This window comes from Eulemur rufifrons, chromosome 2, assembly GCF_041146395.1.
Source record: "Eulemur rufifrons isolate Redbay chromosome 2, OSU_ERuf_1, whole genome shotgun sequence".
NCBI lineage: Eukaryota > Metazoa > Chordata > Mammalia > Primates > Lemuridae > Eulemur > Eulemur rufifrons.
Genome location: NC_090984.1, coordinates 15,059,874 through 15,085,186, shown reverse-complemented (window position 1 = coordinate 15,085,186; position 25,313 = coordinate 15,059,874). Strand labels below are relative to the sequence as shown.

The 25,313-nt window shown below is 55.3% G+C and overlaps 1 protein-coding gene across 1 annotated transcript in view; it reads right to left on the bottom strand.

Moving 5' to 3' along the window:
* Positions 1–9,054: 9,054 nt before the first annotated feature.
* RFX2 (regulatory factor X2) overlaps positions 9,055–25,313 on the bottom strand; it is a 79,575-nt gene continuing 63,316 nt past the window's right edge. Inside the window, exons 6-18 of the mRNA XM_069496937.1 lie at positions 23,303–23,377; positions 19,089–19,270; positions 18,472–18,591; positions 15,933–16,048; positions 15,239–15,357; positions 14,823–14,935; positions 14,152–14,306; positions 13,356–13,453; positions 12,460–12,609; positions 11,869–12,077; positions 10,998–11,151; positions 9,777–9,819; positions 9,055–9,296 (exon numbers count right to left, since the gene is read on the bottom strand). Coding sequence (XP_069353038.1) covers positions 9,196–9,296; positions 9,777–9,819; positions 10,998–11,151; positions 11,869–12,077; positions 12,460–12,609; positions 13,356–13,453; positions 14,152–14,306; positions 14,823–14,935; positions 15,239–15,357; positions 15,933–16,048; positions 18,472–18,591; positions 19,089–19,270; positions 23,303–23,377 — 1,635 coding nt within the window. The 3' untranslated portion in view covers positions 9,055–9,195. The remainder of the gene's footprint in view (positions 9,297–9,776; positions 9,820–10,997; positions 11,152–11,868; positions 12,078–12,459; positions 12,610–13,355; positions 13,454–14,151; positions 14,307–14,822; positions 14,936–15,238; positions 15,358–15,932; positions 16,049–18,471; positions 18,592–19,088; positions 19,271–23,302; positions 23,378–25,313) is intronic.

Sequence of the window (25,313 nt, the reverse complement as noted above, 5' to 3'; positions counted from 1 at the left end):
CTCATATGTTGTCTGCGGCCACTTTGGAGCTATAACAGCAGAACTGAGTCCATTTAACAGAGACTGTGTGGCCAAAAAAAGTATTTACTATTTGTGTCTATACGGAAAAAGTTTGCCAACCCCTAATCTAGGACACATGTATTTATATGGTTATCCTATACTTATCTGTGCAGCCAGAGGGGTATGACAAATGTTTAACAACTGTTTGTCTGGAGGAGAATGCGTATGTTAGTATGAATGTTTGTATATGTATGTATGTAGTTTTTTGGGGGATGGGATATATTGAATACCATTAAATATATCCTCAATACTCGCTATTTTGCCAGCAGGCTACAGGCACAAGCCACAGACCTTGAGTTAGAAATTCTCTGGTGTAATCCTAGCACCCTGGGAGGCCGAGGCGGGAGGATCGCTCGAGGTCAGGAGTTCGAGACCAGCCTGAGCAGGAGCGAGACCCCATCTCTACTAAAAATAGAAAGAAATTATATGGACAACTAAAATATATAGAACAAATTAGCCTGGCATGGTGGCACATGTCTGTAGTCCCAGCTACTCAGGAGGCTGAGGCAGGAGGATTGCTTGAGCCCAGTAGTTTGAGGTTGCTGTGAGCTAGGCTGACCCCACAGCACTCTAGCCCATGCAACAGAGCAAGACTCTGTCTCCAAACAAAAACAAAAGAAAAAAAAAGAAAAGAAATTTCTGGGAATAGCTAGAATGTCAATCCACCTGGTCAGCTGCAGTGTGTAGATCTCCTGCCTTCTCATTCCTGCTTGTTGGTTTCATTGTATTCAAACTTCTTGTGGGTGGGTCATCTTCGCCTTTGCCATCTCTCTGAACCCTCTGACTTTTAATGAACTTAATACTTTTCTTTTGCTTTAAGTTTACATTAAATAGATATTTTATATCACCCCTTAAAATAGGAAACCACTAAGCTGTGAATAGATCATTGTAAAAGTAAACATGAAAACAAAACAATGTTTTTAAATTCTTAGTAGTTACTGTTGCCTGCCAAGATGCTAAGCCCAAGCTTGCTTTTTTCTTTGATGTAAAGGGAGATTACGGAAGTATTAGAGGGTTATGATAGGCATATGATCACTCAACGGAAACTTTGTACTTAACATGATGAGAAGGAGTGAAAGAGAATTGAAAACGGGCTAACTATAATCTGTGTGATTTGGTGTCATTTAATGCCATGTCTACATGTCGCCTAAAGTCATGTCATACACCACATTCATCCCAGACTTTGGGAAACTCCCAGCAACATGTCATCACTTGCTAAATATAATCCAGTTGTGGCTTTTCAAGGGACACCAAAAGATACAAAACCTATCGGCCTAATGAGCCCACTGAATTTCCACTGGTTTCACAATTCTTAGTGTTGCTGGTTGCCAACCCTGTGCCCCTCAGGCCTTCCTTTGTTTTTTTCTATTTGGTGTCCTCTAACAAATTAACTTAGTCAACAACCATTTGAACAAATATTTGTTGATTACCTACTGTGCTGGTTTTAAAATTTGGGCCCAAATTCTTGGACTCTCTTCCTTTCAAGAGCGGAGGGCTCTGTTTCCTTCCCTTGAATGTGGGTGGTGGGCTTGTTCATCAATAGAGTACGGTGGCCATGACACTGTGTAACTTACAGGGCTGGGTTATGATGCAGCTATAAAGCAGCAATGCAACTTCCCCCTGCTTTGCTGGAACAATTGCTCTGAAAGCTTTGGGCCCTCAGGCGAGCAGTCCAGCTGCTCTGAGGCTGTCATGCTGTGAGGAAGCTGACAGCACAGTCCTGAGCAAGAGATGCCCAGCCAACCCCCAACTTCCTGCTGCAGCCACGGACTGTAGTTGGATGAGAGACCCTGAGTCTTGTAAAAGAACCACCCAACCCAGCCCTTCCCGTTCCTCACCCACAGAAACCATGAAATGTAAATGATAGTTGCTGATAGACGCCACTACTACATTTTGGGGATATTTGTTATGCGGCAGTGTATAGCCACTGCACCTACCATGCACCATTTTACACGTTGGGTTCCCAGGATGAGCAACACAGACCCTGCCTTCATGGAACTTTGTGTCCTTTTATGGGGAGACTAATGAGATACTGACAAGTGCTACAAAGAAAACAGTGTATTGTGACACCAGGACAGAAAGAGGGGCTACTTTAGATTGGTTTGTCAGGAAGTCCCCTGTGAAGAGGTGACATTTTAGTAGATCGGTAGGAGAAGCATTCTAGCCACAACAGCAAGTGCAAAGGTCCTCAGTCAGGAACCAGCTTGGTGTGCTGGAGGGACAGTGAGGAGCTCTGTGTGGCTAGAGCAGAGTGACCAAAGGGAGAGGTGGAGGAAAGGAGGTCAGGGAAGGACCACAGCAAGGAGTCTGGGCTTTTTCCTGATTGCAAGGGTTGGAAGCAGGAAACGGGAGGGATTCAAATGATTTGCTCTAAACCGATGATTGGCTCCCCTGCTACCAACGTCCTCCTTGGGTCCCCAGGGTTCAGGTCTCAGAGGAGCCCCTAAGCCCAGGTTGACCTCTGAGGACCACGATCCTCCCTGCTCTGCAGCCAAGGAGGACAGTGGCTTCTGCAGTTAGTCTCCAGGAAAAAGGGCCTTCACGGCTCTAATTCAGTTCTCATCTTCCCATCGCAGGCAGGGAGCCCGTGTGTGCAGTATGTGCCCTGTGCCGAGCCCACACTGAGGTCGAGTGTTGCTCAGAGTCAGGTGGGGACATCATGGGTTGCCTTCTTTGCTCATCAGCCTTTGCTGTCCTCCCTTAGTCCACGGGGTCGAGTTCCTGATAGCGGGATGTCCTGTGTGATTAAGAGCGGCCCTTCACCCGTGATGGTGGGGACCCCTGACCCAAGGCATATACGTGTGCCTCCCCAGGAAGTTGAGGGGGGGGTCTTGCATTTGCTTAGGCTGGTCTCAAACTCCTGACCTCGAGCGATCCTCTCGCCTCCCAGAGTGCTAGGATTACAGGCGTGAGCCACCGCACCCCGCCAGGTCATGCATTTGGGGCAGGAATTACACAGAAGTCGTGTGCATCCTTCTCAGTGTATCCGGAGGCACATGGTGATGATTTGTACCATTACTGATGCTATAACTTAGGTCGCTTGGTTTAGATGGTGTCTGCCAGGGGACTATTTTTCCCTGTGTAATTACTGAACATCTCATGGGGAGATTCTTGGAGTCTATGTAAACAAACAGAGAATATCCGAGGAAGAGAAGGGGCCGGGGGAGAGGGGAAGGAAGCTGGCTCATTCTCTTCTTCCCATCCTGCATGCTTGTAGGCAAAACCCAAGCTTGCAGTGTCCTGGGTGAAAAGGAAGAGGCTGTGTCACAGAGTGACCACTGCGGGGCAGCAGAGGACTGGGATGATGTCAACACTTGGCGAGGGGCAGGGGCGGGGTGCAGGGGGCGGGGAGAAATCCCTTTCCTTCTGAGTAGCTACACACACTGGGATTCCAAAGCTCGGCATCTGTTGAGGATCTGGCGTGGTCCACGAGCCAGGTCGTGCAGGCGGAGGTAGGAAGTCTCAGCTGCGTGACGCTCCAGGGTGACACTGCGCTTGCCAGGGGCTCTCAGTTCAGGAGGGCTTCAGGGGGTCCGAGAATCCCTTCTGAGTGTGGCTGCAAAATTCGTGGGTACTGAGGGTGCATCGGTTTGGAGACTCATTGCAATCCCCAGACAACATCTCTGGCACCTGTAAGCTAAGGGGGAATTTACTGGAAACTTAGGAGGACACCCATGAGATCAAAGGGAAAAAAGAAACTGGCAGCTCCAGAGGGTCCTGGGCGTGGGAACCCGTTGAGCAAAACTAGCGGGGCACTTCCCTGAGAACGCCTGAACTTTGATGGCTTTCAGTTTTACAATTCAGCTTGCACTTCAGCTTCTAAGGAGAAAGTGTCACGTGGGACCAGCATGGCAGGGCACGTTATTAATGCCCCCCACCCCCAGCCCGAAGCAATTCATTCCTCCATCAAGTATTTACTGAGCAGGTGCCTCTATGTGCCCAGCCACCGCCTTGAGATGCCATTGGAGACATCAAGGCAGAGGCATCCAGCGTAATCCCAGCTCCGCCCTGGGATCTAGGAAGCCCCCACTCCCCCTCCCCCGTTCCCCTCCTGCCTCACTCTACCTCCCGCCCCTCGCCCACTCTGTGCGGGCCACACTGGCCTGCTCGCTGCTCCCCACTCATGCTGAGCTCATTCCCGCCTTCCCTCGCCTGGGACAGCGTCCCTCAATGTGTGGCAACCACCCACGTGGAGACGGTGTTTAAAACCAGGCAGTCCTCAAAAGAGAATCAGGGTGTTATTCCAAAAAGAGGCGGGATGAATGCTGGTTAGCAAAACCCCACAAACGTCCATGACAGTGGATTCTAGGAGGGGCCCGTGACCTCAAAACAGGTTCAGAATGACTCTAGTGTTGTGGCTTTTGATACATACATCCAATGTATTTATGTCGCAGCCCAGTACAATGTATGTATGTATATGTGCGTGTACACACACATACTGAAATAAAAATTTTACAAAGCCCTGTTTATCTTTATTACATTGACACTCGTGATGGTTTTTATTTCTATCCTGGTTCATTAAAAAAAACCCAAAACTGGTCATAAGCCACCAACTTGCTTTCCTAAGCCCCTTGGCCACCGTGGGGCACCTGGCTCCTGCGTGCCCTGCCTCCATCCCCATGTCCCCATGCTTGTACGATTTTAACAAGCACCTAACTGGCCTCCCTGCTTCTAGATTTTTGCTATGCAACCCACTCTAGCAGAATAGACCTTTCCAAAGCTTTCGATTACATCGAAACCCTCCGGCGGTGACCTCCTGCGGGAATTCCAGTTTCAGTGTCGCCGTTCCTCAGCAGCCCTCGAGATACGTTCTCTCCTCCATGCCGGGGTCACTGTCCCTGCCTTCCCAGGGTCACCGTGAAGCCACTGAGTTGGGATTACCCAGGATGCCTCTACTTAAATGCCTCAAAGCCTTCCTCACTTATTTGCTCAATGTCTGCATTGAACAAGGCAGATGAAAGCCACTCACCTGCAGAGCTCATGGGAAAGATAATTTGCAAACAATTACTATACAGTGTGGCAGGGGACACAGGGGGGTGTAAGTGACCCTATTCTAGCCAGAGAGCATTCAGGAAGCCTTCCTGGAAGAAATGCCAATTTAAAAAAAAAAGTTGAGTGCTAAAGAGGAAGATGCCTCCCAGCTCCCAGGGGACACTGGCAGTGTCTGGGGACATTTTTGGTAGTTAGGATTGGGGGGCGCTCCTGGCATGGAGTGGGAGGCCAGGGACACTGCTCAGCACCCTGCAGGGCCTGGGACAGCCCAGAGAATGAGCCGGCCCCCCGCCCCGTCCACAGTGGGCAGAGGGAGAAACAATTATCGAAGGCTCACTCCAGTACTTTCTTTATATTAATTAATTTCTCACGACAATGCTGTGAGGTGGGTGTTTTTATTATCGTTTTTCCAGATGGGAAAACTGATGAGAGTAATTTACTTGAGGACACAGGGAGTGTGGAGCTGTCACTCAAACTTGTGCGGCTGGGGCCCTGCCACTCCCCTGTGCTGCCTGTCCTGGCCCAGGAGGAGTTGGGGAGTGGCAAAGAGGACGGGGGGAAGTGACTGCATTATGGACATTTTTGAGGAGGGAGCAGGGCCACAGAGAAGGGCGGTGCGTGGACGGACGGCAGGCCCATGCTGTGATGGTGACACGCAGGAGGTCTGAATGGCCAGATGTCAGCTCCTGTCTTGCTGTCCAGGACCAGGCGCCCATGAGGCTCTGGGCAGAGATGGAGCAAGTCGGCAGCATGTAGAATGGAACTTCCATCATGGGAATGGCCACGGTCACTAAGGGTGTGGAAGAAGAAGAGGGCAGAGCCCAGGGGCAGAGGGACAGCAGCCAGAGTGGTGGGGGAAAATTGGGAGGCAGGGACGTTCTCAGCCAGAGAGCATCCCTCCCTTCTTAGCATACCTGCCGCGGGGGCCCATGTGGGAAACTGCCACCAGTTTGTGAAGTCAGGGACACCTGTGGGGTCCCCTGGCCCTCCTTTCCACGGTCCATCTGGAGGCTGTTGGGCAGCTCCAACATCACAAGGGACCCAGGCTCCTTCTGCCTCATTGCTTTGCCATCCTTGTCATAAGACTTCCACCTCCAGGTCCAAGATGGCTGCTGGTGCTCCAGTCATCATGTCTGCATTCCAGCCAGCAGCCTCCATTTTCCCATGTGTACAACCAGGGCAACACTTACCTTAAAAGATTATTAAAAAGAGGAGATGGGACAGGAGAAGTGTCTAGCATGGAGCCTGCTGTGACTATAGTCAGTGCCTCCTGCAAGCACGTGGAAGGACCAAGGTTCCTCTTGCTTGTGAGGCACCTGCACCCTGGGGCCCTACTCAGTGGGCCCGTGAGGCACTTGCCAGCCTGACTCCTCTGTCCTTGGGCAGCCATTGCTGGGGCACCATCACCCGTGCTCAGGAGCTTCCACTGCCTCTCCAGCCTCACGGGCCCCCAGGGCACAGCCGGGGTCTCCTGCCCCGGGACTCTCGGAGGGGGCTGCTGCCTGTGGATGGGCTGCCACTCACTCAGTTTGGCTCAGGGATGGCAGCTGGAGGGAGCCCACGGTGAGGGAGGTCTGAGACTGGCCCACCGCAGGCCGGGCTGAGTGGATTCCTGCCCAACACGCAGAGCCCGGCAGCAGTCAGCACAGAGTCGGGACACGGTTGAGTCCTGGGAGCTCCCCAGGACCGGCCACACAACTTGTGGGGAGCACAGTGCCAAACGAAAACATGGGCCCTTTGTTCAAAAATTAAGAATTTCAACATGGTGACAGCAGCGCATTAAAACCAAGCCCAGGCCCAGGAGTCCCCAGCCCAGGGGAGTGAGGGGTGATTCTAGAGTCACCTGGGATGTCAGGCCCTCTTTCTGGGACAGAGGGGACTGGCTTGGCACCCAAGAAGCAGATATCAGGGGCGGCTGACCGGGAACTGTCAACCTCTCTGGGACATCCTACAGCCCAGGGCCCTCCCTGTTTCTGAGCCCAGCCCTCCCCTCTGCAGGGTTTCCTCAAAGTCCTATAACCCCAGTGCCAGGGTCCTCCGAGAGGGGACAGTGGGAACAGTACAATCCTGGCCCCCACTCCAATCTCCCCAAGCCAGGCCCTCTGCGGACGGGGTCCAGGAATCGGCCACTTTTCAACAAGCGTATGCACTGAGTCTCAAGTGATCCTGAAGTTTGGCGCCACCACTGTGCCGAGTTAACCCTGAGAACCAGCTGTGAGTTGCACCAACAACTGGTGCGTCTATTCTGCCGTGTGTGAAAGGGGCTAGTCCGTGTGGCCTAGCCTGGCTGCACCAGTGTCCCAGGGCAGAGGGGACTGGCGGGAGGGAGGGTGCGTCTTCCAGGGGCATTGCTGGGGCGAGGGGCAAGGGCTGGGCTGTGGATGGTGACCCCGGAAACGGGCAGCCTCAGTGCGTGTATTGCTATGAAAAACGAGAACGACTTCACTGTCATTTCTATTTCTCCGAAAGACATGACGGAGCGTAAGGCAGAAACCCAGTTTGCACTGGTTACCACAGATGGAAGAAAAGCCGGGTCATTACAATCTGTTAACCACGAGCTTAACTGTCTCCCGGGAGAGGAGACGTATATTTTAAAGACATTCTTTCTGTCTGATTTCATCTAAGTTTTGAACTATAAAGACCAGATAAACATTGTGATTATTACGGACTTTTTGCTTCTAAAATAAGCGCGCATCTCTGTTCCCGGTGCCAGAGAGCGATGCACCGCGCTCCTGCTTGCTGGGAAGTAAGATTTTTAAAGGCCACGTGAGTTTACATTAGTACCTTCTGTGTGAACGCGAACAAAATATTTGGAACTGAATATATGGCAATATACACATTCATAAGAAAACGTTCTAATAACAATTAGAGCACAAAACTATTGGTATGAACATCTTTCCAAAAAGAGAAACTATTGCATTTCATTAGACAGTGCTTCCTAGACCAAGGTTTGTTTCGTCTTTGCAGCTGGTGTTGGGGCAGAACTCTCGCACGTAGCGATCCAAGTGCAACGGCTACGTGTTTCCAAGGAAGAGGCAAATTCGGAGTGTCGAAAGTTCAGGGTATTTGTCCCCAAAGAGTTTTGACTTTGAAGAGGTCAAGGTGGGACTCACAGGGGGTCGGAGTGCTCCAGGACAGCTAATGCGGAGGGAGGTGTTCTGGAAGACTCCGTGGAGTGGTGGCAGGCACTGCTATTTGCGGACGCGAGGGCTGGCTGCCCCCGAAGGCGAGGACGTTGGTGCTGACCTCCCAGAACAGATCATTCCAGAGCCAATGGCTTGGCTTGATGTTGACTGTGAACTTGGACCGAACCCCGTATCCTTGCTGTTGCCGATAGAACTTCTGGTTTGGAGTTTTTAGGAGACACTGTGGTGTCTTGGCACGAGTGGGCCCGTTTCCATGGCTTGTTCTTTTTTAGGCTGCGGATGTGTCCAGAGACACCGCCATTGCCAACTGCTTCTGGCGAGTCCTTTGGCGTCTAGAGATCTGGCTCCCGCGGGCCGGGAGGTCTCCGCGGCCGGGCAGAGGCCGGCAGGGTAGGGAGCAGACAGAGGACAGTCTGTCCACGAAAGGCCACGAGGTGCAGCTGCTGAGATGGGTCCCCTTCCTGACGGAGGTGGCAGGGCGAGGGCACTGTGCTTTCCATTCCCGAGGGGACAAAAGGGACGCCGGTGAGCTCTGTACCTGCCCAAGAGTGGCAGGACAAGGCAGGGACAGGCTCCCTTCCTTCCTGGGTTCTGCCGGGTTTTTTTTTAAATCGTGTTGAAAATCAGTGTACCAACGCTCTTAGCACAGCCCTTCAGGGACTCTGGGCAAAGTTCACAATTCCAGCAGAGGAGGGTTTGTCCTGAATAAGGAATGGACGATCTGGGGTGGCCCCTGGCTGGCTGCCCGGGCACTCAGGAAGCCCAGAGTACAGCCACGGGCGGTGGGAGCCCCGACGTGAACTACTGCAGCTTTAACACCGTTTTTCTTCTCGAACAAAACCTCGTCCTTCGAGGGTGCTGACCCCGGGCACCCCCTTGAGTCAGAGTAAACATCACATCATCTGAGAGGCACGAGTGCGGTAGGGCCGGTGAAGTCCAAGTTCCCAGGGTGGCAGGGCGACATCTTCCGGAACCTCTCGGAAGGCGCCCGCCGGTGCTAGATGCCCTGCAGGGAGTGGTTCGGGTCGCTGCGCTCCCGCTTCACCAGGGGCTCGCCCGGGTCGGCCTCGCCGCCACGCTGCTCATCGCTGATGTCATCTGCGGGTCGGGAGCGAGGGGCCATGGGAGGGAGGGAGAGAGGAAATCGAATATTCAGAGTCGCACACGCATGAACAGGCCAGGGCCTCGAGGACACGTGGCAGCCTCTGCTCTGGGTTCGCCTGTCCTCCCCGGCCTGCCCAGCCACCCGCAGGTGTTCCTGGGTCGGCAATGCCGAGGGAGCCTCTGACCATGACCTCCACTGACCAGCCGACTGGCCTGGGCCGTGCTCCCCGCAGGGCTGGGGCCTCTCTGGCCCAGGTGCCTGTCCCAGTTGGGCCGCCCCGTCCTGGCCACGGCCTGGGTGGAGCTGTCTGCACGGTGGGGCCGAGCTCGGGGGCATCACTGGTATGTGGCCGCTGCCCAGGCGCCCCCTGCCATCTGGACGCCAGATCCCAGGGACCCCCGAGGTGCCCCCCAATTTCCACCTGCTTATCATGAGATGGGGTGGCCAGGCCAAGGCTGGGGCACAACACCCACCTTTATCGAGCAGCGTCAGCGACAGGGAGGCGAGATCGTTGAACTGAAAGAGAAGGCCAGCGTCAGGGGTGCACACAGAGGGCGACAGCTGTCCTTCAGGGGTCCTGGGGACACTACCAACTGTGCCCTGAGCAACATCCTCAATGACGGTTAAGTGACTGGGGCTCTGCCCTGAGGAGGGGCTCTGATGCTGCCAGGGGTCTGGGCAGGTCCCTCTCACCTGTCCAGGCCACCCCAGGAGCTGCTCAGGCCAGTGAGGGGACGGGGCACCCCAGGTCCCCTGGGTGTGGCTGCTCCAGTTTTTAGTGGTGCTGTGGGGGGCCGGGGCCGAGCTATCCCTGCTCCCCGGGTCTGCATGTGGCATGAAAACTATGCCGTGGCTGCCCCAGAGCCTGGGCCCCCCCGACTGTGTGGGGCACGGACACATCTGCCCACAGTCTCTGGGCAGGTGGCGGGGCCGGGTCGCCAGCCCTCGGGGTGTTGCGGCCTCGGAACAGCAGGAGTGCGGGGAGCCGTTCACCAGGCATCACCTCACCTCCTCCTCCACACGGCCCCACGCAGCCCAGCACGTCCCCTCCGAGGCGTAGGCCCCCAAGAATTGGAAGCAGGTGTGCACACAAACTCGTACATGCAGTGCATGGCAGCCAGAGGCCGGGCACACCCCAAGTGTCCAAGGATGATGGACAAACCCAGCATGGTCCATCCGCACACTGGAATGTCACTGAGCCATGAACAGGAACGAGGCTCTGACACAGGCCACAGTTGGATGGACCTTGAGGACATCGTGCTCAGTGAGAGACGCCAGACACAGAAGGACACACAGTGTGTGACTCCCTTTATATGAAATGTCCAGAACAGGCAGATCCACAGAGACGGGACGTGGATTTGTGGGTGCCAGGGGCTGGGGAGTGACTGCTGATGGGGACTGGGCCTCCTTTTGGGGGACAGAATGTTCTGGAACTGGATAGCAGTGACAGCTGGACACTGTGAATACACTAAATGCCACTGAATTGTGCACTTTAAAATGGTACACATTATGTTACGTGTGATTTTACCACAATGAAAAGAAACCCACAGGTGGTGTCTGAGGCCTTGCGGCGAGGGGTCGCAATGCGAGGCGCAGGGCAGCCGGGACCAGGCGGGCTTTCTCTCGGGGCCGCAGGATGCTGCCCGGTCCCCACAGGCCTGGCCCCCCGGGTCTCGCAGCAGGAGGGGCCTCACCTCTCCCATCACAGCGATTGGCGTCTCTCCGGTGGCCTCGGCCACGCGGTGCTCGACCAGGTAGAACATGTACTCGTCGTAGAGCAGGCGGATGAGGTGGAAGGAGCCAAAGCTGGCGGCGCTGCGCAGAGTCAGGTCCCGGATCACCATGGAGCTGGGGACAAGCGGACAGAGCCTGGGATGCCTTTCAGGGGAGCACAGAACCTGGGGCCTTTGGCTGAGCTTTGCGATAGCTCCCTGCTCTTCTGGGAACCCCAGGTCCCCAGACCTGCCAGATGCCCCCGAGTTTGGTGTGACCGACCGGTAGGGACAGGGCCACCCGCTCACTCCCAGAGACCACACGGGGCCACTGGGAAACTGAGGGGGATGAGAAAAAGCAAAGAGAGACACACTATGGATTAACACCGAGAGGCGGAAGGAAGCTTGAGCCCTGGAGTTGGAGGCTGCAGTGAGCTGTGATGGAGCCATCACTCCAGCCTGGTGACAGAGTGAGACCCTGTCTACAAAAAAAAAAAAAAAAAAATAACACCGGAGCTGTTTATCCTTCAGTGTTGACCACAGCTGCACTCTCGGCATGTACGGCCCCTCTCTGGGTGACATGCCTCCTGCAGCCGCGAACCGCACAGGGGAGAACTGTCTCTGGAAGCTTCCGACTTAGCTTTAGGCCCCGGGTGGGCTTCTGGGCTTGCCCCTGGGAGCCTCCCTCCAGGAGCGAGGCCCACAGGCTGAGCGCTTGTTTTGGGGGGTTCAGCCACTGCCCGAGCCCTGCTCAGCCCTGTTTTTCTTCAAGCTCAGTGGCTGGGCGGCAGGTGGGACCACTTCCGGAGCTCCCCCATCCCTGAAGCTTCTCTCGGAGGTCGGGGGGTCGCACCTGTAAAAGGACCATTTCAGCAGGAACTGCCGGGCGGCCTTGGGGAAGCTGGGGCTGCCCACGTGCTGTTTCAGGACCTGGGTGACCACGCTGTCCAGCCAGCTGGCCCACTGGTCCAGGGAGCTCTGCTGCTGCAGGGTCAGCTTGAAGTCCTGCTCCAGCCGCTGCACCACGCTCTCGTCACACTGGCACACCCAGGAGGCCTGTTCCTGCGCTCAGGATGGGGCCGGCGTCAGCCCCACGGGGCCTGTGCCACAGACGGGGTGCACAGGAACCCCCAAGCCCTCCCTGGACCCCACCGCACTCTAGGGGGGATGTCACGCCACGCTCGAGCCTCCTTGCCCTTGGCTTCGGCAGCCGGGAGCCGAGCACCCTTTGTCTCCACCTCGAGGGGGTAAAACGGAGCGCTGGGGTGGGGTGCGGGGGGCTCGACTTTGTGGCTTCGCTGGGTTTTCTACAGGGTGGGAAGCCCAGGCTGGTGGGGTAGGGGAGGACCCGGGTCTGGAATTTGGGCCGAGGTCACAATTGTCTCTGCTCTGCAGCTGGGGGCCCTGGGCCCTGTCCTGGGAAACCGCACGCTGAGAAAGTCACCTGCACGTTGGCGAAGTCCACGCGGTTGAGGTCGCTGAGCATCTGGTTGATCTGGGACGTGTTCTGAAGCACTGCCCGGGCCGCCTGCGCCAGGTGATTGAGGGACGTGTACCTCCGCAGGGTCTGCGCAAAGGCACCGACGACACCGACCTGCGAGCGAGGCCCCGTGTGAGCAGGTGGCCCTCGTGGGGAGACCGTGTTCCATCTGCCCTCGCAGGGCTGTGCGGGCTCAGGGACAACGCAGGGAGGACAACTCCCGCAGGGAAGCAGGACCTCCCCACCCCACCCCACCCGCCGTCATTGTTAAGGACTCAGAGAGTAGGAACCAGTGAGGACTGGTGACAGATGCCACAGCGCTGGCGAGTTAGACCTCATGTCAGTGTGGTCATGCCCTGCCGCTAGAATCCCTTTGGCTCTCTGGAGTGGCCGCTGAGAATACAGGTTCCTGGGCCCCCCTGGATGAGACTTTTGGGGGTGTGACCTGGGAGCGTGAAGCTTTAGCAACCACCTAGGTGGCGCGCTGGAGTTTGCGAATCACTGGCAGAGTTTGGGATCAATTCCGGAGGGTGGGCGGGTAGACCCGATGCCTCTGTAGGAGACGCTCGGGAGGAGGACTGGTAATCACTCTCCTCCGCACGGAGGCCACGTCTCTACGTTTCAAATTCTGATTTGCGGCCAAGACTATAGTAATAAGGTCGCAGCAAAGAGATTAAATTCTCCTTCTATGATGAGCACAGAAACAATCTGCTCTGAATCAACCCAAATACATGACATCAAATGACACCTTCTGTTGTTCCCCTTCCCGCCAGCACCTGTTCCACACCGAACGCACCCTCAGGGCCACCCCCGCGGCACAGAGAGGAAGCCGCGCTCTCTGGCCGCTGCCCCCAGGTTACCTTGGTCTGGATGACCTGCTGCGGGAAGTCGCTCATGGCGTTTGTCAACCAGCCTTCCAAGCTCTTGGCAAAGTTCCGGATGGCCTGTGTCAAGGTACCTGGGAGACACAGACTGTGGTTTGACGGTGAAGAATGTGGCGTCCTGCCCCTAAATCAGCATCGAGTGTAAGGGACCTCCCGGAAGGACAAGTGACACGGAGGAAAAGAGAACCGCTGAGCGGGCACAGGCAACTGAGAAGGGAGGACGCTTAGTGACAGAGGCTCTGAGGAGGAACTAGGGACGCTCAGTGCCGTGCGTCACTGCCCATTGTCTAGGATGGTGGGTCTCGCCTAGGGCGATCACATCCCCCAGGGACACTGGGCAGTGTCTGGGGACATTTGTGGTTGTCGTGACTGGGGGTGCTCCGGGCATGAGTAGGTGGAGGCAGGGATGCTGCTCAGCACCCTGCGGTGGCAGTGCCAGGGCCTCCTCTGAGGTGACAGCTGCGGGGCTGTGACCAGGCTATTCCCAGAGGCCGGCTTTCAAGCCCCCAAGGAACCTTCCAGAAAGCACTAGCCTGGCCTGGCCTGCTGTTGGAGGCAGAGCTCACTGGAGCCACTGTGAGCCTCCCCGAGGGTCAGACACAAGGGAGAGCGCGGACGCCAGAGGAGACACGTCCGAGGCACGGCTGACTGCGGCTCTCGCTTTTGCGTTCTTGTGACAGAGACGGTCCCAGGTGGCTGAGACTCGCAGGGAGGAAAGGGGAAGAGGCAGGTGGCAGCGGCGGCCGGCAGAGGGCGGGGTCTGCTCACTCACTGGGGACCGGCCTGAGCACGTCGGGGATGAGAATCTCCACCAGGGCCTGGTACAGGATGTGGTCGCAGCTCCGCATCCACTTGAGGATGGGGTCGTGTTTGCACAGAGAGATGAGCTTGTCCTTGGGCAGGACGGCGCCTTCGGGCTCCTCGTCACTGTGGAGGGAGGGCACGGTGAGCCGGGCGGGGCCTGCGTGGTGCACTCAGCCACGGCAATGACCGGAGAGCAGAGACCGGGCCGCGACAGCAGGAGTGGGGGTGGGCTGGTGGCGGGTGTGAGCCCTGCCTGCCCCGCTCCGTGCTGCCCCCAGGCCACCGTGCCAGCGCCTCTGTATCTTTCCCGGGGACCCATGCCGTCCCCTCCCCTGCCTGTGGCCAACATGAGGCGTCTCCCTGCAGCAAAAGAGCTGAGGTCACTTCTTCCTGGGCTTGCATCATGGCCACCTCTAAAATCCCCCGGGTTCAAACTGTCTGACTAGGAAAGGGGCACATGGGACACGGGTCACAGATCGACTCTACCAAGTCCAGGAACGACAGGGACAGAGGGGGGCACTGAGCCCTGCTTTTTGGAGAGTCGCTGCCCTTGCTTGTGGTCACACGCGGGTGTCGGCAGGGGACAGCCCGTGGGTTAAGCCTGCAGAGGCTGACCAAGCTCGGCTGCCGGGCGGTCACCTGGCTGGGAGAGAGGCGGGGCCGTCGCTGGCGGAGGCCTTAGAGTTCCAGAAGGAGAGCCACAGCTTCTCGATGTAGTGAAACTGCAGGTTCATCACGACATCGAGAGTCGCCTGGGAACAGAAACGACCAGTTAGATGAACGTGTGTGTCTCTCCCGTGTCCCCAGAACACGCCAAGCAAGGAGCTGAGGTCCGGGTGGCAGCCGGGTCTTCTAAAGCCCTGAGAGGGACACCAGGAGAGGAGGGGAGCAGGTGATGGCAGTGGGTGGAGGGGCTCCTGCTCAGGCGGAGGACACTTGTGGGGGCCCGGGGCTCCTGTCTCCTTGCCCGGGGACACCGGGTGATGCCCGAGAGTTTGGCGGTGCTGGCGAGGGACGTGTGGCGGCGCCTGCCTCGGCCTGGGGAGGGCGGTCACCTCGCAGTGCCGTCTGTACGCGAGCTGCAGGGCCTTGACGTCGTGCAGGGTGACGCTGTCCTGCAGCAGGACGCTGCCCAGGTCGGGTGCCGGGAACTCTGGGAAGACGTGGGAGACGTCTGGGGAGGAACACGGAGCATCAGAAACAGGGCACTTAGGAGAAGCCCTGGCCCAGGCCCTGGCCACAGCGAGTGCTCGAAACTGCCGTTCTCGTCACTGCAGCAGGAGCCCACAGAGCCCGCCGAGGGCAGCGCATCTGGGGAGGTGGCCAGCCAGGGCGTCCCCGCGGTGACCTCCTGGAGATGGGCCTGACACCATCTCAATCTCCCCGGGAGACTCAACCCAGCAGGGCTCTGTCCGGGCTCAAAAAATACAGTAAGAGTGTATGGAGGCCGCTGAGTGTCTGAATAACGACAACACCGACACCAGCGGGCCGGCCCTGCTGTCCCCGAGACAGGCTCTGAGCTAGGACGCCCGCCCGGGCCAGAGGTGGCGCTGCTCGCTGACCAGCTGGGGACGATGCTCATTTTTCTGGTGGTCACTATAGTAATTGTTTTGGCTGATTATGCTAAAATCTCAGGGCTACCAGAAAGAAAGTCTATCTAGAACTTTCTGTTTGTCTAAAGTGGCGACTGTGGAAAGCAGCCACTGAAGAGCGGCTGGCGCCGAGGCACAGGAACACCCGGGCTCTCACCTATGTACTGCTGGTGGTGCTGGCTCTGCGCCGCCATGGCCTGCTCGGGCGTGCTGTGCAGGCCGCTGTGGGAGCCGCTGTCCCCGAGGCTGTCCGTCTTCTGCGCTGGCCGGTACCTGCGCAGGGGACACATGTGCCAACGTGAGGCCCAGCAGCACTGCCTGGGGTGGGCTCGCGGAGCAGAGGGCTGGACAGGATGCAGACTGTGTGTGTGTGTGTGTGTGTGCAAGTTGTGGTCAAATGCGCGTAACACAAGAGCTACCACTTTAACCATTTTTAGGTGCATAGTTCACTGGCATTAAGCACATTCACATGTTTTTTGTTTTATTTTATTTTATTTTATTTTTCTTTTTTGAGGCAGACTCTTGCTCTGTTGCCCCGGGTAGAGTGCAGTGGCGTCAGCCTAGCTCACTGCAACCTCCAACTCCTGGGCTCAAGCGATCCTCCTGCCTCAGCCTCCCGAGTAGCTGGGACTATAGGAGCCACCACAACACCTGGCTAATTTTTCTATATTTTTAGTAGAGACGGGTCTTGCTATTGCTCAGGCTGGTCTCGAACTACTGACCTCGAGTGATCCTCCCACCACGGCCTCCCAGAGTGCTGGGATTACAGGCGTGAGCCACCGCGCCCGGCCCATATTCACGTTGTTGTGCAACCATCACCACCCTCCATCTCCAGAACTTTCTCATTTTCCCAAACTGAAACTCTGTCCCCATGAAACACTCACTCCCCGCCTCTTCCCCAGCCCCTGGCACCCACCACCCTACTTCCTGTCTCTGGATCTGACGACTCTTGGGACCTCCTGGGAGTGGAACCACACAGGATTTGTCCTTGTGTGTCTGGCTTATGTCACTAAGCACCATGTCCTCAAGGTTTATCCGTGTTGGAGCAGGTGTCAGAGTTTCCTTCCTTTTTAGGGCTGAATAATATTCTATTGCATGTGTGGACCCCATTGTGTTGATGGGCACTTGGATTATGTACACATATTTTTCCCCCTAATATTTCTGTCTTAGAAGACAAGTGAAATCCTTTGCATGGAGTCACAAACATCTTACTACTGTGCAATCTCAATGGAGATTCTGCAACTTGTGTCCAGGCAGCAAACCAAGAACTGTTAACCACAGGAGGCCCCCCAGATGGCTCACTCCCCAGACCCCAGACAGTGTACAATGGGGAGAGCAGGGCCGGGGCTGGCCCCAGCGGGGAGCACAGTTCCTGACACAAAAATCAGGGCCCACCGGGAGGTGGGCGAGCATGCCGGTGAGGTGCAGTCAGTCTGAGCATCAGACAGACACGGGGTCAGGCCATGGCCTCCCAACCGCATATGGCATCAGCCTGTCCCCATGAAACATGTGGCTGCTCCTAAAATAGCACACTGCCTGGAGCACAGATTCACTCCGGGGGTTGCCAGGGGCCAAGACTGAACGACAGCAGGAACCAGCTCCAGGGTCCACGTCTGCAGACAGCAAGGTGCAGGATGGAACATCGGCTCCGTCCTTACCTGTTGGCCCTTGGAGAATGTTCTGGGGACTCTGTGACCTCCAGCTCACACGACTGGCCCTAAGAGTCACTGTGACACTTAGAGCAGCTGGAAAGGGCTTTTGAGTCACACGGATCTGTGACCAGTTGTGTGCAGCAGGCCGGGCGCCAGGCGTGAAGGTCAAACGTGACTCAGCCCCTACCGCAAGGTGGTGCAGACAGAACCATCTAGACCTTCTATAGAGAGGCAGCCAGGGAGAGAGGAGGTGCTCTGTGGCTCGTGTGGACACACTAGAAGGCTGCCAGGGCGGTGACATTTGAGTGGGGCCCTAAACTAGCATTTGGCAAATATGGCCCGGGGCCAGCTCTGCCCCTTGTTTTTGTAAATAAAATTTTATTGGCACACAGCCATGCCCACTGGTTCGTGTACTGTCTGAGGCTGACTTTGTGATAACGGCAGAGTTGAACGGATGTCACAGGGGCCATGTGGCCTGCAAAGGCTAAGATACCTGCTCTGTGGCTCTTTATGAAAAAGTGGCCCACCCTGCCCGCGAAGACGGGGAAGCTTGGGATGGGCGGGAAGGGGACATTCCAGAAAATGATCAGCCTTTCCAGCCACTGGGTCCAACTGTCATAAGCAGCAGCCACTTCCTTAAGGACCTGGGTGATGATGATGCATCCACAGAGGGTCGTAGATTGTAACTGATGCCCCTCTCTGTGGCGGCTGCTGTACAGACGTGGGGACAGGGAATGTGTGGGGACCCTCTGTACCTTCCGCTCAATTTCACTGTGAACTTAGAACTGCTCTATAAATTAAAATCTACTAGAAGAATTAAAGATATGATGAAAACTCTGTTAGCCGGCGGAGGCGACCTCCCAGCCCCGCCCATCTCCTGTTGGCCCCACTGCACGCTCCGCTCAGCACAGTGAGACCTCGGCTCTCCCAGGGCGCCGGAGGCTGGGCTGTGCGTGTGAGCTCACTGCGGGTTTGGGAGACACTCCCTGCACTCGCTCTCCAAGTGAAACCCGGCCCCGCCCCCGCTGCTGCGCAGGCGCCCACCTGGGCTTCTGGTGCACGGGCTGCTGCCGCATGGCCATGTACTGCGTGTCCTCCTGCAGCCGGTTCAGCGGGGAGTCTGGCTTCAGGCGGATCCCGTAGTAATGATACTTCGAGTTGCCCCTGGAAACCAAACAGTCCAGGGTCAGCTCCCTTTGCAGATGTCCCGAACAACAACACAGGTACTCTTTCTGTTTTTTAATTTTTTTATAGAGAGGGGTCTTGCTGTGTTGCCCCGGCTGGCCTTGAACTCCTGGCCTCAAGCAATCTTCCTGCCTCAGCCTCCCAAAGTGCTGGGATTACAAGTGTGAGCCACTGTGCCTGGCCTAGAGGCTGATTTTTTAAAAACATGTTGTTATGGGAAATTTCAAAAGGAGAGAGAAAACGAAAGCGAACCTCCAAGTCCCATCATCAGCCTCTAAAGACAAGAACAGTGGCCACAGCCAACGCCCAGGTCATGCCCAGCCCCGGCCACTGCTGCATCTAACTCAGAGCAACCCCGGAGGTGGCTCTGAGGCAGGACAGGAGGAGGATGCCCCATGTTGCCCAAAAGGCTCAATTTCTGGAGAAAGGCAGGGGGTGAGCAGACACTTGGCTTCATCAACCTGGCGCCCACCCACCTGGTGCCCAGGCGCCGCGTCCTCAGCCCCATAAACACGGAGCGGATCAGCTTCCCAAAGGAAGCGGCGTTCACGGGGTCCAGCTTGTGCTCCTGGCAGTGGCGAAGGTAGTGGTTGTAGAGGGAGCTCCTGGGCAGGCTCACGCCCTCCGCCGTCTCGTAATTGTCCAACAGCCACTGCAGCTGCGCAAAGGAAAACACGCTGACGTTTGTCAAAACCCCCCAAAAGAGCTACAATGCTGACATGGGCTCATTAAGAGAATCGCTTGCCTTCCCCCTACTGCCGCAGGTGACGCGGAAATCCACCTCTGCTGTCACTGATCTGTGTTCCCTGAGCACGTGGCTTAATGGATCGTTTTCATTCCATTATTCTTTCAACCTCCAGCCTGGTTTTCAGGTTCCTTGACTTATTGTATAAAAATCTGCATGTGATCGAGACCTACTAGGTTCTGTTTTCATAATCATTTCAACACCCACACACCACCAGGCAGTGTTTAAACACCAAATACCTCCTCAACGTACAGGAACAGAGAGAAATTCTGATGCTAAGAACAGGAAGATTGGAGAAAACTTGATGCGCGCTGTATTAACCAATGACACGAACAAAGATGAACTAACGAGTGCCGAGCTCCCTGATGGAGAGAGGTAGCAACGGAAATTCAACAAAATACTTAACTGCTTATATGCAGGGTTTTCTGCTCTAAGCCAAAGGGCAGGCTATACAAGTCCAGAGCCGGGGTCTGTGCCTCTCAGGGTCAATGTCAAGTTGAGGGGGCGAGAACCGTCCCCACGCGGGGCAGAGGGAGGCCGGCCCTGCAAGACCCAAGGGAGGCGTCTCTCCTGCAAGGCTCTGCCGCCCCACCCCCTGCGATCGTGTTTGCATATTTGTCTGCTCCATCCACACTCAGCCTCACAAGCCAGGAGGGAAGTTACCTTCAACTCCTTTTAAAAAAAACAGCATTTCGGGGGATGTTCTACCAAGCCCTGCTCCAACACACGACCTCGCGGCCCATTTTACACCCACCCCTGCCTGTCGTGGGGCCTAGCATGGGCCGACCCTGGGCCAGCCCTTCTGTCTCGTTTTCACTTGGTTCCGGATCCAGGCGAGGAGGGGCTGGCGTGTGGGGCCCCGTGTTCCTTCAGAGCACTTTTCACACCTGGACCTGCCACGTGCGCTTACTGATGCCCCGCGTGTCTCCCCTGAGCACTCCCCAGGGCAGACACGGATCTGTCCGGCCGTGCGGGCACCCCCAGGATCTTGAAGGTGCCTCAAGTCTGGCAGCCAAGAAAGACTGGTCATGTGGATAAGGGGTCCCTGAAGAGCAAAGGGGGCCCCAGCACATGGGGGGTGTGCGAAGGGCATCCGGGCAAAGAAGCCAGGGGCTCCCCCCGTCACTCTGAGGCTGGGGGAGCAGAGGTGCCATGTCCAAGGCATCCTCCAGGGAGCACGGGAGCCACGGCCAGCAGCCCCGTGTCTCAAGGGCCTGTGAGCCTTGGCGCGTTGGGCAGAAGCCAAAGGGTGACGCAGATTCTCAGCCTACGTGCGTGAGGCCGGATTTTGCGGGCCTTACGCTGAGCAGAGCCCAGGACAGGAAGCTCTGAGAGGCAGCGCCCAAGACCCTGCCCGCCAGTCGGACACGACCGGTTCACACGTAAAAGGAAAGTTTGGGGAAAGATGCTCACTTCCCCTCCTCACCCCCTGTGGTTTGTAATGAAAAGTAGAATTCTCTGTCTGGGTAATTATGTTTATGGTGACAGTAAAAGGATCCCCAGTTGGCATGACAACAAGTCCTTCCTGCTCGGTGGAAAGTAACCACAGAGAAGACAGACTGCGCCGGAGCGATCGGGTAGGTGTCGTCTCTTCTGCAGGGGCCGAACTGCCTGGGAGGGAAATGACTAGAGCTGAAGTCCAAGGTGCTTACAGACTCCGTTCAAGGTCACCCAGCTTTGGATCCGCACACCCAGCGTGGAGTCTGGCACGGGACAGGCACCACCGGCCAGTCCCAGGAAACTGACCACGAGGGTCTATTCTCTCCGACCTCGTGGTGCCACCTCCCCACCGCATGGGCCTCAGCCGCCTTCATGGGAGGAAGGAGAGAGGGCTGGACCAGGTCGCCTTCCGTTTGGGGATATCCCGCAGCCGGCGCTGTCTGCTTATGTTTGTGCCACCTCTACGTCAATATCTACGCAAATAAAGAGAAAGCTGCCTAAGGAAACGCACGCATGTCTCCGCATCTGTTGTGATCTGGCGCGATGGCACACTTCTTGATGAAATGGATCAAATCCTTCCTTTTAAGAGGAAAAAAACCCAAACCCCCAACCGCCCCCTCGCTGTGGTTCTGGGCTCTGGTGGAGCAGCCGTGGACAGACGTCCTCACCTGCAGGTGGGAGGGCGGGGCTCGAGCCCACCTGCCCAGCCCCCTCTGTCTCCTAAAACACTTGCTTCTGCTGTTGGGACAGACCTGCCTGACGTCGGCTCCTGATCGGCTGGTGGCGAGTTGGATTCCTGCCTGGCCATACATTGCTAGCAGCTTGGGCGGCTCTTCTGAGCGCCTGTGTGTGCCCCGCGTCAACGTAACCCCACTCGGAACACCCACCTTCTCAGCCACCCTGCAAATGTTTTCTGAGCGCTGACTCTGTGCCAGCCCTGTTCTAGGTGCTGTGACAAATAAAACAGAAAAACAGACACAAACTGCCTGTCCCCTGGCAGTGTCCACTCTCACAGGGGCGAGACTGACAGTAAACAGGTAAAATGCACCAAATGCGGGATGGCACTAAGCGCTACAAGAGAAATCCACCTGGGAAAGGGGCCTGGAGGGAGAACTGCAACTTTAAGGCAGATGGGGGTGGGGGTGCCAGGCAGGGCTCCCTGAGTAAGGACAGGAAGGGTCAGACAGCAAGACGTGCACCGCAGCCAGGAACAAGTGGCTCGCACGCTTCCCATAGACATTTTAACTTCCCTATGGCCACGCTGCCCGCGTCGCTGGCTCTCCCTCTCCAGGGCTGACCTCCTGCTTGGGGACCCACAGGCTGCGACATGGCCACATGGGTTCGTCTGGCTGAATAGAGACATCATTCTGCAGGCTTTTCTATTCACTGTGCTCTGAGCTTAAGACTTGGGGTTGGGGGATCCTCTCTTCGAGCACACACTGAAGACTTCCCCTCTCTGGATTTGTCCATAGGGAGAATGACAGGGTGACCATGTCCCTCCCAGCCTGGTGGGGGCGGGGCACTGACCAGGGACCGGCAGAAGGAAATATTTCTGCTATTTCTTCAAGTGACCAGCCCTCCGAGGCAGGGAGCAGAGCCCTCACCGGGTGCTGCCTTGAGCAGCCGACCACGCCTGTGCCCAACCCATAAACCCAAGTTTCTGGACCTTTCCCTAGATGAGCTTTTGCGCCCAGAGTCACTGCCTTCCAAATTACACTTCATTTTGAACGCCGGAGGCATGAAGGCTTGATGAGGTCACAGTTAGGGTTGGGTTCGACTAAAGGGGACTTCTTTTTCTTTGATCTTTGAATTCTCAAGAGAATGTCAAAGCCCAATTTAAGAACTGGAGAGCAACTGCCAGAAGCACGTTCTGACTTCAGTGGCCTGTTCTAGTTTTTACATGAAGAACACATTTCCAGGCACGTGCAAAGGGGAATTGACAGCATTTGGAGGTCACCTCCTCCAGTCCCACCTGTCACGAAGCTGCCCAGAACCGAGACGTCCACAACATCCCAACACAGGGTCTACAATCATGGTTTCCTACCATGAGACAGAGAAAGAAATAAAATCTTATACAACTAAAATCAGTAGGGATTGTTTTACGCTTTTCTCAAATTACCATTTCTTTCAGACAGCTGGTCCCAAGACAATTAGCTAAGAGTCCTTATGGCATTCCTGATCCCATGTCATTTTCTCTCTTTTGTTGCTGTTACTGTATTGTTTTTATTTTTAATACATAACTGCGCTGATTATACATTAAATAATTTCATCCCTGTAACAGCCCAAGAGGTGCTATTAGTTTCTACCTTGTACAAATGAAGAACCTGTCTGGATTACCCCTTTTCATTGTTGGAGGATACTTTGTCTGGGTATAGAATTCTAGGTTGGCTCCCTCCCCCCAACTTTCAGCACTTTAAAGGTGTCATTTCATTATCTTGTTTTTAAAATGTTTATGCAGGTTACAAGCAGAGCAGGGATAGGTCGCCAAGTCAGACACACACTTACATGGCTGTTGAGTAAACCGCTTTTGTGTGATGTGATTCCTTCGCTTTTTTGGAGGTTTTCAATCGCCATTTCAAGCTAAAGAAAATGTGTGCAGAAACAAAACAAAATGGAAAAAAAAAAAAAAAGGAAATCAGATGGTTAGCAACAGCCAAGATTGGTTTTTATTAATATCCAAATAATGATTTGAACTCCTACAAAATAAAAACAAAGCTCCACACCGGCAGGGCCGTGGGAATGAGTTAAATCGTGAGTTAAAGCTGCGCCAGGGAGCGTTGCTTTGTCACATGCAGAGGAGCCTGAGCGCTTGTCCGACAGAAGCAGCAGAGTGAGGTCACACTGTGAAAGCTCGCCATTGGGTCCCAACACAACGTATGCATGTGCACAATGCATAACATATTAATATGTAGTTGCTGCATGAATTCAGGTGTCTGCAAAGCCAGTATGATACTCCCCCACTCCTGTCCGCAAACCACATCTGGTGCTAGGGAGAATTAGGTGAATAAAACCAAGGACAGCTGGTGGCACTGATTTCCCAGCCAACCTGTCCCATCGCAGACTCGGGGTCTCCCTGCTGCGGGATGCTTTGGGAAAATACCAATGAGGCCAAAGACACAGACCCTGCCACCAGGAGGCGTAGGACCCTGGGCCATCGGACACAGTCACAGAGATCACATCCTGAATGTTTATGAAGTGTGAGCTGCACAAGAGAGTTGAGTGGGGAAGAGAATGGAGTCGAAGAAGAAAGAGTCAGGGATGCTAACGGTAGGACTTCCTGGAGGAAGGGGGCTTTTGAGTTGGGTCCTAACGGACCTGTTGGAGGGGAGGAGTGGAGGCGGGCAGCAAGTCTACGCAAGGAGGAAGCCCCCAGCCGAGCACGGCTGCTGTGGCATCTGTACGTGGGCAGAGAACCATGACGGAAGGAAATGGGCCTAAAGTACGTGCTGCCTTTCCTCAAACACTGAGGGAGGCCACAGACTCGGACGACACTTCTGCAAAAAGCAGGTCGAGCGTGTACGTCAGAGACTGGGCTCCCCAGAGCTGAGTTCAAGAAGGGGAGGGTGACTGCTTTTCCCAGGGCCTCTCTGACCGCTGTGTCCTGCTTTCCCTCATTTGCTGCACTTGCTACAGGCCAAAGAGGATGTCAGTGTCACCTTTAAGAGGTGCAGAAGGCAGGTGGAGGACCAGGAAAAGGAGGACCCTGGTGAGACCTCTCCCCACCTTCCCCAGTAGTCAGCCTGAGGGTGCAGGCAAGGGAGGGGGACGCAGTCAACATGGCCTCTATGATGGAGAGAAAAAGTATAATACATACACCTCTCCCTGGCCTCGCAGGCATCCTGGTCTGCATTGCGGGCAGTCGGGCAAGTGCTGGCAAAACGCGTCTCCTGCCTCCCCCCACCCCTGCAGCAGGGAGGAGCCAGGCAGTCTACTGACCACTGTCCTGGGCAACTTTCCACGTGGGACACATGGGACACTGCCCAGCCATGGTGCCCTGAGAGTTCATGACCTCTGGAAGTGTGCCCAACCCTCGGCGGCCTTGTCCAGAGCACAGCGGACTGGCAAGGGGAAGGAAACACCCTCTCTCAGTCTAGCGGGTCTCAACCATTTGGTCTGATGACTCCTTTGTGCTATTAAAATTTTTTTAAATCCTCCCCACAAAAAATGAGCTTTTGTTTTTAAGAGTTAAATCTATCAATACTGCCCATATTACAAATTAAAGTGGATAATTTAAAAAATATATGTATTCATTCATTTAAAAATAACAAACCCATTTCAGGTTAACATAACATTTTAAAATGAAAAATAGCTATATTTTCCAAATTCCAAAAAAAATGAGATGAGTGGAATTGTTTTACATCTTTAGGGGCCTCTTGAGTGTCTGACTTATAAAAGACAGTTAGATCCACACATCTGCTTCTATATTTACATCTATTACTAGATACCGTTTTATTTGGAGTACATGAAAAAAATCTGGCCTCACACAGATATATGGTTGGAAAAGGAGCAGTGTTTT